This window comes from Mytilus galloprovincialis, unplaced genomic scaffold, assembly GCF_965363235.1.
Source record: "Mytilus galloprovincialis unplaced genomic scaffold, xbMytGall1.hap1.1 HAP1_SCAFFOLD_214, whole genome shotgun sequence".
In the NCBI taxonomy this organism is placed as follows: domain Eukaryota; kingdom Metazoa; phylum Mollusca; class Bivalvia; order Mytilida; family Mytilidae; genus Mytilus; species Mytilus galloprovincialis.
In genome coordinates, this window is record NW_027468138.1 from 1 (window position 1) to 14,526 (window position 14,526).

The 14,526-nt window shown below is 30.3% G+C and overlaps 2 protein-coding genes across 2 annotated transcripts; one reads left to right on the forward strand and one right to left on the reverse strand.

Moving 5' to 3' along the window:
* Window positions 1-385: 385 nt before the first annotated feature.
* On the reverse strand, window positions 386-4,036 carry LOC143061078 (uncharacterized; the record flags this gene model as incomplete). Its single annotated transcript, XM_076233673.1, has 4 exons — window positions 3,622-4,036; window positions 2,319-2,444; window positions 1,083-1,180; window positions 386-572 (listed from the first exon to the last, which is right to left on the reverse strand). Coding segments are annotated over exons 1-4 (642 nt in total), but the record flags the coding sequence as incomplete, so codon positions are not given.
* A 310-nt stretch (window positions 4,037-4,346) lies between these two features.
* On the forward strand, window positions 4,347-13,890 carry LOC143061077 (uncharacterized). Its single transcript, XM_076233672.1, has 8 exons — window positions 4,347-4,590; window positions 6,143-6,308; window positions 7,011-7,105; window positions 8,259-8,333; window positions 9,161-9,283; window positions 11,603-11,725; window positions 12,446-12,615; window positions 13,763-13,890. Exons 1-8 carry the CDS (start codon window positions 4,582-4,584, stop codon window positions 13,764-13,766), a joined length of 765 nt encoding a protein of 254 aa, XP_076089787.1. The 5' UTR covers window positions 4,347-4,581; the 3' UTR covers window positions 13,767-13,890.
* The last annotated feature ends 636 nt before the right edge of the window (window positions 13,891-14,526 follow it).

Genomic DNA, 14,526 nt, shown 5'->3' on the forward strand with positions numbered 1-14,526 from the left:
ACAAAATTTAATAATTATATATGCAACATTCAAAACAAAATGCATGAACATGAACTGTACTGTCTTTTAAAAAAAAATGTTTGATGTTACATTAGCATTGTTGTAGGACTGAGTAACTAAGTTAAATTATCTCCCTTTGTTGGAGACTGCAAATCAAATCTTTCATTACAGTCTGGAAAAATGTAATAAATTTAATAGTTCATATTTTGATTAATTAATGTTTTTGTTTCAAATTTTACATAAGATTATAAGGGATGTAATATTCATCTTTTATTTCCTTTTTAAACCTAAATCTGCTAATATCATCAAAAATATTTTTTTACAAAAAATCATTTTAAACGTCCCTATATCTTGTATATCAGGTTTGCCAAATGTATTACAATACCTGTACACTTTCCAGAAACTGCAAAATCTTGCCGTAGACTTCTTGACCATCAAGTTCAAAGGATATGAACTGCCCTTTAACAAATTGGTGTTTTTTACTGTTTATAGTCCAGTGAAATTCCATTTCTTTCCACTTACTGCCTGACACTTGGTAGTTTGACTGAGAGGAAGTTTCTACAGTTGGATATCTATTTATATATAAAGAGAGAGTATTTAATTATAAAATATATTCTTCAACATTCTGTTATATTTTTTAGATGCAATAAAGGTTTGGGGTTACTTATACAGTTGAAAAAATAACAAATCTCTTATTTCATTGACATGTGCTTTGAATATTTTTCAAGTACCTGGAGTGTCTTTTTCTTCAAGGGTTTTCCTCTGAGAGTACATAGAAATGTATAAGTTGGTTTTTATGTAATTGGGGTACCTTTGCGACAAATAACGTTAAAAAAATGATGGTAATAAAAATAATTTCAGACCTCTGACAATACATGATAATAATATTTTGGTAAATCCTTATAAAATTTTAATCAATTTGATGCTTTATAGCTTAAAATTGTCGCTTCACCCCTAATGGTAAAGTGCATTACAACCCTTATATATAAAAACATTTACCATAAATCAACCATCCTTAATTACAAAATTACAGCAATCTTGCAAAAGACTGAAATTTCACTCTTTATGAAACATTTTAATACCTGAATATCTGGTTTGAAAGCACTGGATTAGCCAGTTGCAACTTAAGCATTGAAGTTGGCTTGATCATCCAGGAAATATTTCCATCTTTATCTTCATGCTAAAAGTAGATTAAAAATTCTAATGCAATTTGGATGTAACAATTTTTTTCATTGGCTAAAAGTATTCGTCAAATCCACAGTTGACCAGGCGTAACTAAGGAGGGACCCGCCCTTTTTGAATTGATGAATCAATAAATGTTCGATTACTACTATATAATCAAAAATAAAACAACACCTACCACAAATTCGTCCGTTTTAATGCAATTTTATTCGAATTTGAAGTTTACAAGTAATGTCATAACCTCCAGTTAGTAAGTTTTCATTTGTATGACGTCACATTTAGCCATGACGTCTTTGTGCCAAAATCATTCATGAAGTTTCACAGATTTTATTGATTTTTCAAATTTAGACCTTATTTCAAGTTTTATCGTATTATTGCAACTTTAGCATTGAAGTTGGCTTGATCATCCAGGTAATATTTCCATCTTTATCTTCATGCTAAAAGTAAATTAAAAATTCTATGCTACGGGTCGACAGTAAAACTGCATTTGCGACCGTCAAATCTACAATTGACGGTGGCAACTCTTCAACCACAGTACTGTTATTCCTTAATTGTACATGTATAAATAAGTAAGGTTAAAATCACTATTAATAGTATTGGATACTATAGATTATAATCTATTAAAGATATTAGATATTATTATTTAAGATAAAGTAATACTAAAAACTGCAAAATTCCTTAAAATCACTAATTCAGGGACAACAACCCAACAGTTGTATCGTACATTGTAGGTGGGGCATAAATACTGCATTTTACCTCCATGTTCTATTTTAAGCCATGTCATTTATCTTTAATAGTGGGGGGATCATTGGACACATTTTTTAAATTTAGATACAAGACAAAATTATTTCTCATGTTTTTATTAAAGAAAATTACTATTGAAAATTATAGCAAACATTAAAGAGTGTGCCCATTTCCTTTTAGGGGTAATAATAGCAAACTGTTTACTTATCTTTTAAAATTGTAACAGTTTCATATGTAGTTTATACAAATATTTTTTAAAATACAGGCAAAACAAATATACAAAAAAGGTCATTATAATAAAACAAATAACTCAGATAACTTGCTTTTTAACTAAATTTTTTAATATAATTATTTAAAAAAAAAGATTTTAACAATTAAAATAAATGAATTACCTTTTGGATCATATCTTCCATTTCCATTTTTGTCTGAAGATACTTTTTTATTTTGGACAGTGGAGGCACATTACGACACCCACACTCCTTCATTATGTACATAACGAAAGTCATTACCTCATCACTCTGAAGAATAATAAAAAATAAATAAAAAGTGAAACAAATATTGATATCCAAGTATATCTGCATGGCCGCAACATCGACAAAAAAAATATATGGTATAAATGAAAATTCAGAATTTTGATTGGGTGATTTTGGAGTATGGGTTCAAAAAAAATGACTAGAAAGCTTAATGACTTCAAGGCCTGGCCTTAGGATCATAAAACTTGTGAACATGATTTTTTTTACTAAGATGCAAGAATCAACCAATCAAAATACTGGATTTTGTGTTGGAGCTCAAATTTTGCACTCCTTGTACAGTACTAAATAAAGTTTTATGACAAGAGCTTAATGTTTGAATTCAGTTGCAGTCCAATTGTTTGAAAGTAAATTTAATTATCATGTATTTGTGATTAATATGCTTTTTATGGACTGCTTTAAGGTTCTTGTGGGCCATTAGGCTAAATTGACTGCATTTTGTTTGAATCTGTACTCTGAATAAATTTTGAGGTTATAATGCAGTCAATTTATCCAAAGGGTTCACTTGACAATACAAAAAGTACTCCATTTTTGAGAAAGATGTGTAAAAATCAGTGATTGAAATAGCATCACATTTTATACAAATGAATATTAGTATGATGCTTATAAGTCTTAAAGACCCTGGGGAGACCACGAAAAATAATTATGATGTTTTAATGTATGACTTTTCCATATTATTTTTTTTGGATGCCTTCCCATTTAACTGAAACTAAAGATTACAGAAAACAAAAATCAAAAATAGCCTTCTTAGTTCCTAGACATCATCAATTACAAAATTACATTGACCAGACTATGAAAAGAATAAGAATATTCTAGTTCTAACTGAAAGGCCCTAGCTACAGCTATTAGTCCAAATAATTATGAAGTCTGGAAAGGCTTTTTTAATTTTTTTCTGGGACGCCTTCCTAAAACTGTCACAGAAAAAGAAAATTAAAATAGCCTTGCCAGACCTCATAATTATTTTAAATGTAACTAAATAGCTATAGTATTCATGTAGGTTATAAAGAGCTTTCATCACAATACATATATAATTTTAACAAAATAGATATAGTATACATGTAGATTATAAATAGCTTTCATCACAATACCAGTTCATTAGATTGGACATTATATTAGAAACATATAAGAAACCAACTAGATATATGCAATCAGAATGTTAACTTACAACTCTGTGGGTTTTAGAACTGTATAATGAAGTAAGGAGAAAGTGGATTTTGGAGTCGAAGGGGAACCACTCTGTATCTATCCTGGCGTCGTGGCTTCGTTCCTCGTAATATTCTTGTTCATCATTATCCTCTACAGCTTCATCTTCATCTTCTTCTTCTTCAAAATCTTGATCGTAATTATCTGTACCGTAACTGGTTTGACAGTCTACTGTCGCACCATCTACGATCATGTCAATGGGCTGAGTACTTGCGCTATCCGTGCACAAGTCATTCTCGTTGATTTCACAGTTTATCTGGTTTGAAAAATTCAGTACCCGCAGATGTCGATCTGATGCCAAATGCCGGTGATAATTTGCACTTTTCCCTGTTTCATATCCACAACAATCACACTTAAAACTACCCGGTGCCTCAAATTTTGACCACGGGGGGGTCTCTTCCTATATAAAGGTATATACATATGTGCCGCTGGAATGGGTCCCTTTTTTGATCCGTCAAATATATCAATGGGGTGCAATTTTACCGAGGAAATATATCAATAGGTAGTAATTGACCGATTGTGATATATCAATGGGTGATAAATATATGAATGGGTTATGATTTCGCTGTGAAATATATGTATAGGTAGGGATTTCACAATTATTCAATATATGAATGGGGGTGTTTTTAAAATCCCAGCTGCACACCTGTACCTAAAATCCCATGTTGAGACCCCCCCGTGATTTTGACGTCCGATTGCGAGACATGTCAGCGGCTTCATTGACAACCATCAACATCGATGAAACGCTTTAGTGTAATCAACGAAATCGCATCTCTTTGAAACGTATACGTAACCCGGTTTATACATGACGTCATAATACAGACGACAGTTCTGTCAAAATTATTACAGTTCTGTCAAAGACGCCAAACATCAAAGGAAAGACAAGAAGATTAAAGAACGACAAAGATTAGACTTCAAAGTCATGTTTCAGGTATAAAAAAACACACAATCTTTCAGCGTCATATAACCAGAAAAAAATCAATGCCATACAATGAACTAGAAATTTTAAATACATTTAAATATTCTACTTTTGCTACGATTTTTAATTTGGTAAAAATTTATTAACAAGTGGACACAGTTGTAAGTGAGGTTATAGTGGTGGAAAAGACAACAAGTATTACAGGCGAAAATTTTTAGAAACATTTGTTGCACTGTCTGTCAAACATGCATGTGTTGCAGTAAGGGACTTATCTTTTTTTGTCTGGGAAAAGGGGGGGGGACCTGGTCAAAATACAGGGGGTGTCATTTTTTTCTGTATGTAGAAATAATTCAGTCATTATACATGTATTTCACTCACTTTGATCACTATATTAAATTAAAAAGCCTTACAACCAAACTTTATTTAAATTAGTTTATTTGTTTGAGAGAAATTAAGTATCAATCAAAACGAAATTTACAGCCATTTGGGCAATTTTTTTTCCAAACATACAAATCAGGCAACATTATGAAAAGAACAAAGTGTACAGCAATAAATGATTAAATATTTATCTACTCTGCATTTGAATATTGATACACATTGATAATGATTCTGACCACAATGCATTCTTTTGTTTTCATAACAAGATCCCTTTGGGTCAATTTTTACAATGTACCTCTAACTCCCTCAAGCTTTTTGGGCTAATATAGAATAAGAAAAAGGTTACTATCACACATTCGTGAGTGAAATGTGACAATACATGAGTTATTGAATTGTCAAGCTGAAAACATGAACTATCTATATAAAAGTTTAGGGACTCAATTGAAGTTTCAATAAGGCCTTACAAAAAACTTAAGTTTAAGCATCATTTATATGATAGATTCCTGTTAATAAATAATGTGTTGTTCCTGTTGTTACTGTTTCAAAAAGTTATTTTTTGAGTTACTTAGGATAAAGATTTCTTTTAAAGCACAATATAGCAAATTAGAAAAAAAGTCAGAAGAAAATACTAATTTTAGCACTGGCTTGCTCTACCTACTTATATTCATGGAAAAGGCCTTATGGAAGAGCCCTATTACAAAACAATTTCCCCTCAAATATGTTTTCATTTGCAATATTTTTGTAGATTTACATGTTGTATGTAAATAGAGGGGGTGGAGTAATTTTTTTTTTAAATGTTTTTACCTTGGGGGATCAAATAAAAATAGTGAAATATTATTTGGGGGTCAAGAAATTTTATATGTTTGATTTCAAAATGACCAGCCCCTCCTCCCAGGTAAATAATGATAAGTCCCTAAAAAAAAGTATTTGAATAAAGTTTTTTATTATACCTCCCAAATAGACATTTTGATATGTCAGTGTAATTTTTGAAAACAGAATTAGATAATTAAAAAGCAGAGTTTCAGTAAGGCAATGCTGGCAATTAGTTAAAAAGCTTAAATTTAACAACACAATGTGTACATAGCCTTTCAATCAAAATGGAGAGAATCAAAACTATGAGAACAAATCATTAAAAGCAACAACAATTTTTTTTTTTTGAATTTTAAAAAGAATTATTTTTTAACAGGACAGCCAAGATAGCAATAGCAATGCTAATGGTATTGGTGAATTAGGTTCACAGCAGGACCTTTTTGAAGACTTGGTAGCAGCACCTGTACCACTCCCTAACCTACCAAATGGTCACTTTTGTTGTGAAGGGTGCAAATGCAACTCTTTGTTGTTAAAAGAAATAAGTATGTTATGTTTTTGAATCTATATATATCTCTAATTATGTTGAAATGTATAACTACAAGTTTTAAAATTTAATATCTTGGATTTCTCTTAGAAGTGTTTCCATCCAAACTTGCACTGTTTTATAGACCCACTGATACAACCTGCCTGATTTTTTAAATTAATCAAATTGATTATGCAATGTATTGGAACCTACTTCTAGTGAAAAATATGTTGGTAATTGTTGCAAATTGTCAAAACAGGGGAGATAACTCATGAAACTACAAAAAACTATAAAGTACTAAGCCATGTAAATGAATTAAAAAATAGATGGGCACTGTATGATACTTACTAACTTAAAGCCTGCACTTATTAGATTAATATAATATAAATATATTGTGTAAGTAGACATTTTCTTTTACTTTGAATTTCCTGTAGTAAAGATACTAAAGAATAAATTATTTTACCAATTATTTTCCCATATGTTAAATGCTGAATATCTTTCTTTGCTTGCTTGTCTATTTAAAAAGGCATGCAATGATGAAATATAGATAATTTCTTTAGTAAAATGCATATATATGTATTTTAATTTTATACTTTACATTTAATTTTTTATTATCATTTTTTTTTAAAGTACCTGAATCATTTTGTGAATGTGACATCAAGACCTTAAAATACATATTTATAGCTTTCTATTTATTTTTTTTAACTTATAATTATTACAGTAAAAGAGTTAAAAGATTTGAAAAAATGTGTAAACACAACAGCAGCAGCAAAACCTGGAAGGTCTTTTACCTGCATTGAAAAGACAGATATGGAGGTAACTATTGAGAAAATTTTGAAAATATGATACAATGTGTAAGAAAATGTAGCTGCAGTCGGTCAATGTAATCCATATCATAGATCTTTTATGTCTCATGATCACTGAATTGTTTCTTTGCTCAACATATTTACAGTTGACTCTTGCGAGCACCAATATTCCCAGTATTGAAACTATAGTATGCATTCTTAAATTTATGGTAAAGTAATTATAAGTTCTTATCTACAATATGAGACAAAACTCTTTGATCCTGTTTTTTGTCATTATTATGCCCAAGTAGTAACAGAGATCATTAAGTTATACCCATGTCGGTTTGTCCAGTCTGTCCGTCCTCTCCATTAAAAAAATGGTGTCTGTTCTCTCATTTTAGTTTGCCTCAACCAAATATTGTAAAACTGAAATAAAATGCATACTACCACAAAACAAAGATCATGGTTAAAATTGGGTGTCATCACTTTATTCCTTCATAAGCCCCTTTATTAGCCTAGACAATTGCTGATTTTTTTTTCCCATTCTATATATAGCTTTAGTTTGCCTCAACCAAATGTTTTAAAACTTACCGTAAATACAATGCACATTACCTCAAAATATAATCATATATCAAGTTTTAAATTGAGTGGCAAAACTTTTACCATATATTAGTTATGCCCCTTTATATATGTAAAAATCTCTCAATCTGTTTCTGTTCTCCAACTGTACTTTGCTGCCACCAAATGCAATGAAATTTATTCTCTTGCTGGACCCGGGAAATGACAAAAAAATGAGAATTGTTTACGTACATTGTGTTAACGGTATACTTAAATCTGACAAAACAGTAAGCGGAATCCTGCTAAATTAACATCAGGCCAAATTAGACATATTCTCCATTTTTTCACTTTCATTTATAAATGACAGACCTCTATCATTGCACTTGAATGCACCTTATAATGATAGCTTTTGCTGGTTATAAGGAAAATCAGCAGTGACATGTGTATATCATTAAAAAGTTCAAAAGAATGATCCGGTAAAAAGAAAAAATAAATGTAAATCGACATAGAATGAGCTATAACTTGACTAAACATGATGATTCAAATAAAATTAAGATCTTATAATAAATATAAAGGGAGACAGAAACTTAGAAGACTGAGACTACTGATGCTTTTCCTTTTTGTAGAGACCGTTGACAGATTACCTGAAAAGCCGGTTCCCAAAGAACCCATTTTTGGCCGACCCAGACACAGAGTTAAAAGTAAGATTTATTAGCAATGAATAAATACATATGCATGTTTAAACCAAGAATTAATAGTCATCTGCCTTTTAGTTTAAGAGGGAATGTTCAGTCTCTCCATTTATATGGAAATGTACATGTTCAGCATTACTGATGACTTTCCCTTTATTGATTTTCATGAAAAAGTGTCTCAAAAAATCACTGCTTCATTCTATATTTTATATTTGGCAATTTGGCACCAAGTTCTATGTAGGCATGACAATTGCAAATCAATCAATTTTTTCAAAAGAATGGCAATCAACAACAGATGTCTGTGTCAGCTGAATACTGCAAACTCACAGTTTATAATTCCTGATGTTTGGTAAATTAATACAGCATGTCATGTATAAACATGCCTCATTGGCACTCACACCACATTCTTCCTATATCTATTTATGATTCTGATCAACTTGAAAAATAGAGAGGCTGATTACACACTTCTCTTGCTTGAAGGACTGAATCTTACTAGCAATATAAAATTTAAAAAAACAACATATAAATTCAATGGCATTATTATTAAACTGGACAAAAATACAAGAAATATGAAAATTCAGTGTTTCAATAACAATTTCTAGATTTGAAAATGCATGTACCAAGTCAGGAATATGACAGTTCTTGACCATTTGTTTTTGATGAGTTTAGTTATTTGATTTTGACATGTGATTATGGACTTTTTGAATTGACTTTCCTCTAAGATCCGTATTTTTGTGATTTTACTTTTTTCTGATTGAATTAATATCATATTAAATGTTTATTTTGAATAAAGATGAAAATATAACTTATATATTGCATGCTTGTTTTTATTTCAGGCCAAATTAATGTCTTTAAAGAGGAGACTTGCTCCGGAGGCAGACTACCAAGAAGTTCTTAGAGCAGGAGTGAGGTTCAGCACCCGGAAAATGGTTGACTTTATGTCTCAAACCAAAAACAAGGTAACAATGAAATTTATGAGAGTGTTAGAAGAATGACATACAAGCATTGTAATTCAGGGCTTGTCTTTTTATGATGTGTTACTTATTTGTTTTTCGTTATTTTTTTGTACATGATTTAGGCCATCAGTTTTCTAGTTTGAAATGTTTTACATTTGTAATTTGCTGGCCTTTTATAGCTTAATTTGCGGTATGGGCTCTGCTTATTTTTGAAGGCAGTATGGTGACTTATAGTTATTAATTTCTGTGTCATTTGATCTCTTGTGGAAAGTTTTGTTATTGACAATCATACCAAATGTTCTGTTTTATACTATAGGATTACACACATTTTATCTAGAGGTTATTGATGTGTAAACCGGGGCGATTAACTCACAAACTGAATAAAAGTCCGAAGGACTTTTATGTAAAGTTTGTGAGTAAGAGCCCCGGTTTACACATCAATAACCTCTAGAAAAAATGTGTTTAATCCTTATAATTCTGAAGCCAAATAGTCTCAATTTTTATTAACATTTTCTGTGTAAAGGTTAGTATAATCGCCATGACATGCACAACTGACAGGTCGATACTAAGGAGTTGGCCGCCATATTGACTTTCTAATGTTCATAAATGTTCGATAAATGCAACGGAATTTAAAATAAAATAACACCTACCTCTAAAACTTCATTTTAATGAGATATTATCAGAATTTGAAGCGCATACGTAACGAAATAATCTTTCCCCTAGAAGTTTTCATTCGTATGACGTCGTGTTTTGCCATGACGTAAATTCGCCAAATCATTCATGGAATTTCGCGGAATTTATTTAAATTTTATTTTTATACATTTTCGAAGCTATAGTGGATTTTTTTTTATTCATTTTTTTTGTTTTATACACATTAGAATAGAAACAACTATTATGCATTTGTTTTTTAATCTCAATTTGCTGAAAATCAAAGTATCCCTGCAAGGATGTGTATCGCGCATGAATAGATTACGAAAGTAGTTTCGGAAACATGGTTTTTCGAAGTGTAAACCAAGAGAAAAAATCTAATTGACCAATGCAATTCAAGTATTCATAGATATGCAAATCATATAAGAATTATTAGGTGTTGTCCTATAATTATTATCTTGATTTACAGTTTTAAAGATACATAATAAATGTATATCTTTAAAATGTATATAAACTGTATATATATAGAATAACCATACATTGTCTCGAAATATCCATGTCATTTGTACAAGGCTTAGAAACAGGTAGAAAGTGAGGCTGTGCCGAGCATTTCTACCTGTTTCGAGCCATGTACAAATAACCGTTTGACAATGTATGGTTATTCTTTATATACTGCAACTCTTATAAGTGTTCTAAATGAAGTATTTAGGGTAAAAACCATCATTTTTAAAATTTGAAGCGGACGACGTAAAATTTCTGCGAACTGGTATGTTTTATTGACTTCATAAATAAAACTCTACGGAAACGCATTGTCAACGTCATAAAAAAGGTGATATACGGTCAGTGACTGTATATCACATATGAATATACAGTCAATGCAATTTGACTGCTCAAATAGCACAGCTGCAGTATATATATAGTCAAAATTGGTATTCAAATGTACATTTTTAAAGATGTATATAAACTGCAACTCTGTAAAAATGCACATTTTTTAATTTGTATAAACTTTATAGATTCTACCACTGCATACAATATATATTCAGTTTATATATAGGTTTTAAGATGTACAGTTTATATACAGCTTTACTACGGTACAGTTTTATATAAGGCTTTACTACGGTACAGTTTTGATATACAGCTATTCAGATGCACATTTTTTATGCATCTTTAGAACTTTTTTCCAAATGTCTTCAGTCTATTCAAGTTTAAGTTAGGGACGGTTCCACTAATTTTTTATGAAATTACAGGCTTTGGACTTCGATAAGTTGTTGAAAATCAAAGTTTAATACAGGCATTTTTCCAAAACGCCTTCAGACATTGGGCTGATTTTTGGATTGTAAGTTAACTATGATGAGGACATGGACAACATTTTCTTGGAAAATAAATCAGAGAAATATTTAGACTAATACAGGACATAAAAATCACATGTATTTTCATGATTTACTCATGCTTAAAATAAAATTTAGAATTGAATTAAAGAAATAATGACTTTTAATTTATATTTTTTCTTTCTCCTACCATCAAAAATGTGGTGCACCCTTTAATAGATATGTGCACCACATTTTAGATGCTATTTCTTATATAGACCATATTTTTGTTAAATTATTCCTAAAGAAACATAAGTTGCTTACATGTATGATGTAAACCTATCATGATGTTTGAATTATTTTTTAGATGCTATCAAGAAATGAATCAGCAGACTTAGGCTGTAAAAGTCTGAAGGACTTGGGAAAAGCTCTCTTTTCCAGGTTTCAATGCCAAGATGAAGAAGCTGTTGAGAATATGACAGTTGCTTTAGTAAGTACATAAATCAGTATTTAAAAAAAAAAGATATTTATTATCATATATTAAAAATATAGTCCCCACACAATCACATGGATTAATGGTAATCGCATAAAATACTTATTATGATTATCATTTATAGCTGTAAGAATTCTCAAAATCAATCACTTAAGAGTTAAGCAACTTTTCACATCATTTTGCAGATAAACCCAATTTGTGTTAGTAAAACATTAGTTATGAGTAGGTTAGATATACTAAAAAACTGAAATACAAGATAGTTTACTGCATACCTAATTCATCTATTGAGCTGGCTGTTTGCTTATATAAATACAATGATGCAACCTTAATATATATAGATTCATTACCTGGGTGAAACACTAAGAACAATTTAATTTTTAATCATAATGTGCACACCTTTAAAATATATATGCATATTGGTATCTTCTTTGTAGAAAATCAAGTCAAAGCCTTTCTAACCTGGGAAAGTACAGACCTTAGGATATAAATTAATTGTATAAACTCTTATTTGATTCTTTAAATTTCCATTTGATATTTGGCATGTTGAACATGATTAGGAGGAGTTGTTATTGTGTTAGCAATTTTCATGTCTGTCCTATGTCAACCTCCTTTGTTACTGTTAAGAAACTTTTAAACCAATGGGGCACTGAAAATGTGTGCATTAAACACCAGATTTGTATAAACATACTGTATTATTGATCTTTAATTATTTTTCAGAGAGCATTCAGCTATGAAAAAAAACAACTTAAAAAGCAGTCTGGGGAGCCCTTGGAGGATTTCTGGACAGCCTTCAAGGGTTTCCTGGGCGATATCTTAGACAATCAGGACCAGGACAAATGGGCCCAGTTGAAAGACAGAGAAATCAAAAGAATTGAAAGATATATTAAGTATGTAATATAAATATAATTTACACTTTTGCTAGCTTGTGACATATTATGTATACAAAGATGTCATATTATTTCAATATTCTACTTTGTCATCATCATGACCAAGCAATACATACTCTCTTAAAAATATTAAATAAGATTTATTCCATAAGAAAATATAAGGAAAGGTTATACATGTATATGTATTCGGTTCCTGTAATTCAAAGGCACAATCATTTGGAAATAACTTTATTTGGATATAAAGTTTTTATTGAAGTAACAATTTAAGTCACGTCCCTAAAACATCTTGTATGAGATATATGTCAAGGTTTAAGTACACAATCAGAAACTTTTAAACTGTTATGTTTTCAGAAAAATAAGTCTTAGGCAGTCAAATTTTAGAATAATTTATTTGAAACGATCATTATATTTTTTACCATATATTATTATTTCTATAATATTAGGATCAGACTCTACATCATACTTTACTGGTTAAAAAAATGCACGGAAAGAAGAGTATGTGTATACATATAATGCTTGAGCTTAGTATTTCATTATACATCTTATTTTTATTGTGAAAAGAACTAAAGTCTAAATTAATCAAAATTGAGGGTTTATTCTATTTTAGTCTACTTAAAAGATAACTGTATTGTATTTGAAGCTCTAAGGACTTACAATCAGTAGTTTTTACTGTCAAATTTAGTTTACCTGCCAGGGAATGGGTAGACATACTCAAAGCTTTAAATAAATTTTAGTGTAAAATCTTCATTAAAGAAAATTCTGGGAAAAAGATGTTATCTTCTTATTTTGGTCCCTTCACTAGGTGACGTCATGTACATGCTTCTGTCCTCAAACTAGACACCAGGTGTTTTCTGGCTTCTGTGCCGCTTAAGCATGTATAAAATTTGATTAAGATAAGATTTATAGGTGCAACATGTGATTTTTTTGTAGAAATTACATGTCAATACATTCAGCAATTCTAAATGTTGGCTTCCTTAGTTACAGACAGGGAGATAGAGAATTTTACACTAACTGTCATCAAATCAGAACCATTGATACAAAATGATTGCATTAGAATTAAATATAACTCTTTGTATTCTTCATTGATAGAATAGCTTTATTTAAATGTGTCCTGTATAAATATGAGAATTCTTTTTTTTTTTTACAGATAAAGATGGATAGACATGTTGATGGAGTGGTCAGGGGAAACACAATATATAAAGAACACTATTAATGTTATGATTTTTTTGTTTATATATTTCTTTCTTTATATGTAATATAAGTATATTTTTGTAATTAATTGTTGTTATTTTTTTCTTATCAATTTAGTGGTTGGCAATTTGGAAGAAAGAATTAAGCATCTTAATTGAAAAAGTATAAGACAGAAAGGGAAAGTTTGTTGGTATGTTGTACAGGTACACCTCTATCAAGGTTAGACGGAGGATTTGTGCATTAAAACCAGTTTAACCCCACCACATTTTGTATGTGCCTGTACGTAATCGTTAGTTTATTGTTTGCTTTGTTACATATGTAATTTTTGGTTAGAAAAGTTGGACATAAATTAGGCTGTTTACTTTCTGGTTTGTATTGTTTTAAAACCTTCTTAAAAAGAATTGGCATCTTGTGCAGGTACTTTTCCATACTGTGATTGGTTTGTGTCAAAACTGATGGCCATACAATACGACTTAAACATACATACATACATATTAAAAATCAACTAAAATGAAATATTCATCAGTACATAAATCATTTACAAAAAAGAATTGAGACTCGAACACAACCATAATTTTACTTGGAGTTAACTAAGGTGCCCTGGATATTATTTAAAACCTGTGATGATTTTCTTGTTCTTCGTTTAAGAGACCAAAACATTTGGATGCAAAGAAAGTAGATATAGAATGGAAGTATGAACACATGGTCAAGACTAAGAAG

Coding starts and splice junctions, on each gene's coding strand:
- LOC143061077 (XM_076233672.1), top strand. Junction 6,309..7,010: donor TTTGTTGTTAAAAGAAATAA/GTATGTTATGTT, acceptor TAATTATTACAG/TAAAAGAGTTAAAAGATTTG. Junction 8,334..9,160: donor ACCCAGACACAGAGTTAAAA/GTAAGATTTATT, acceptor TTTTTATTTCAG/GCCAAATTAATGTCTTTAAA.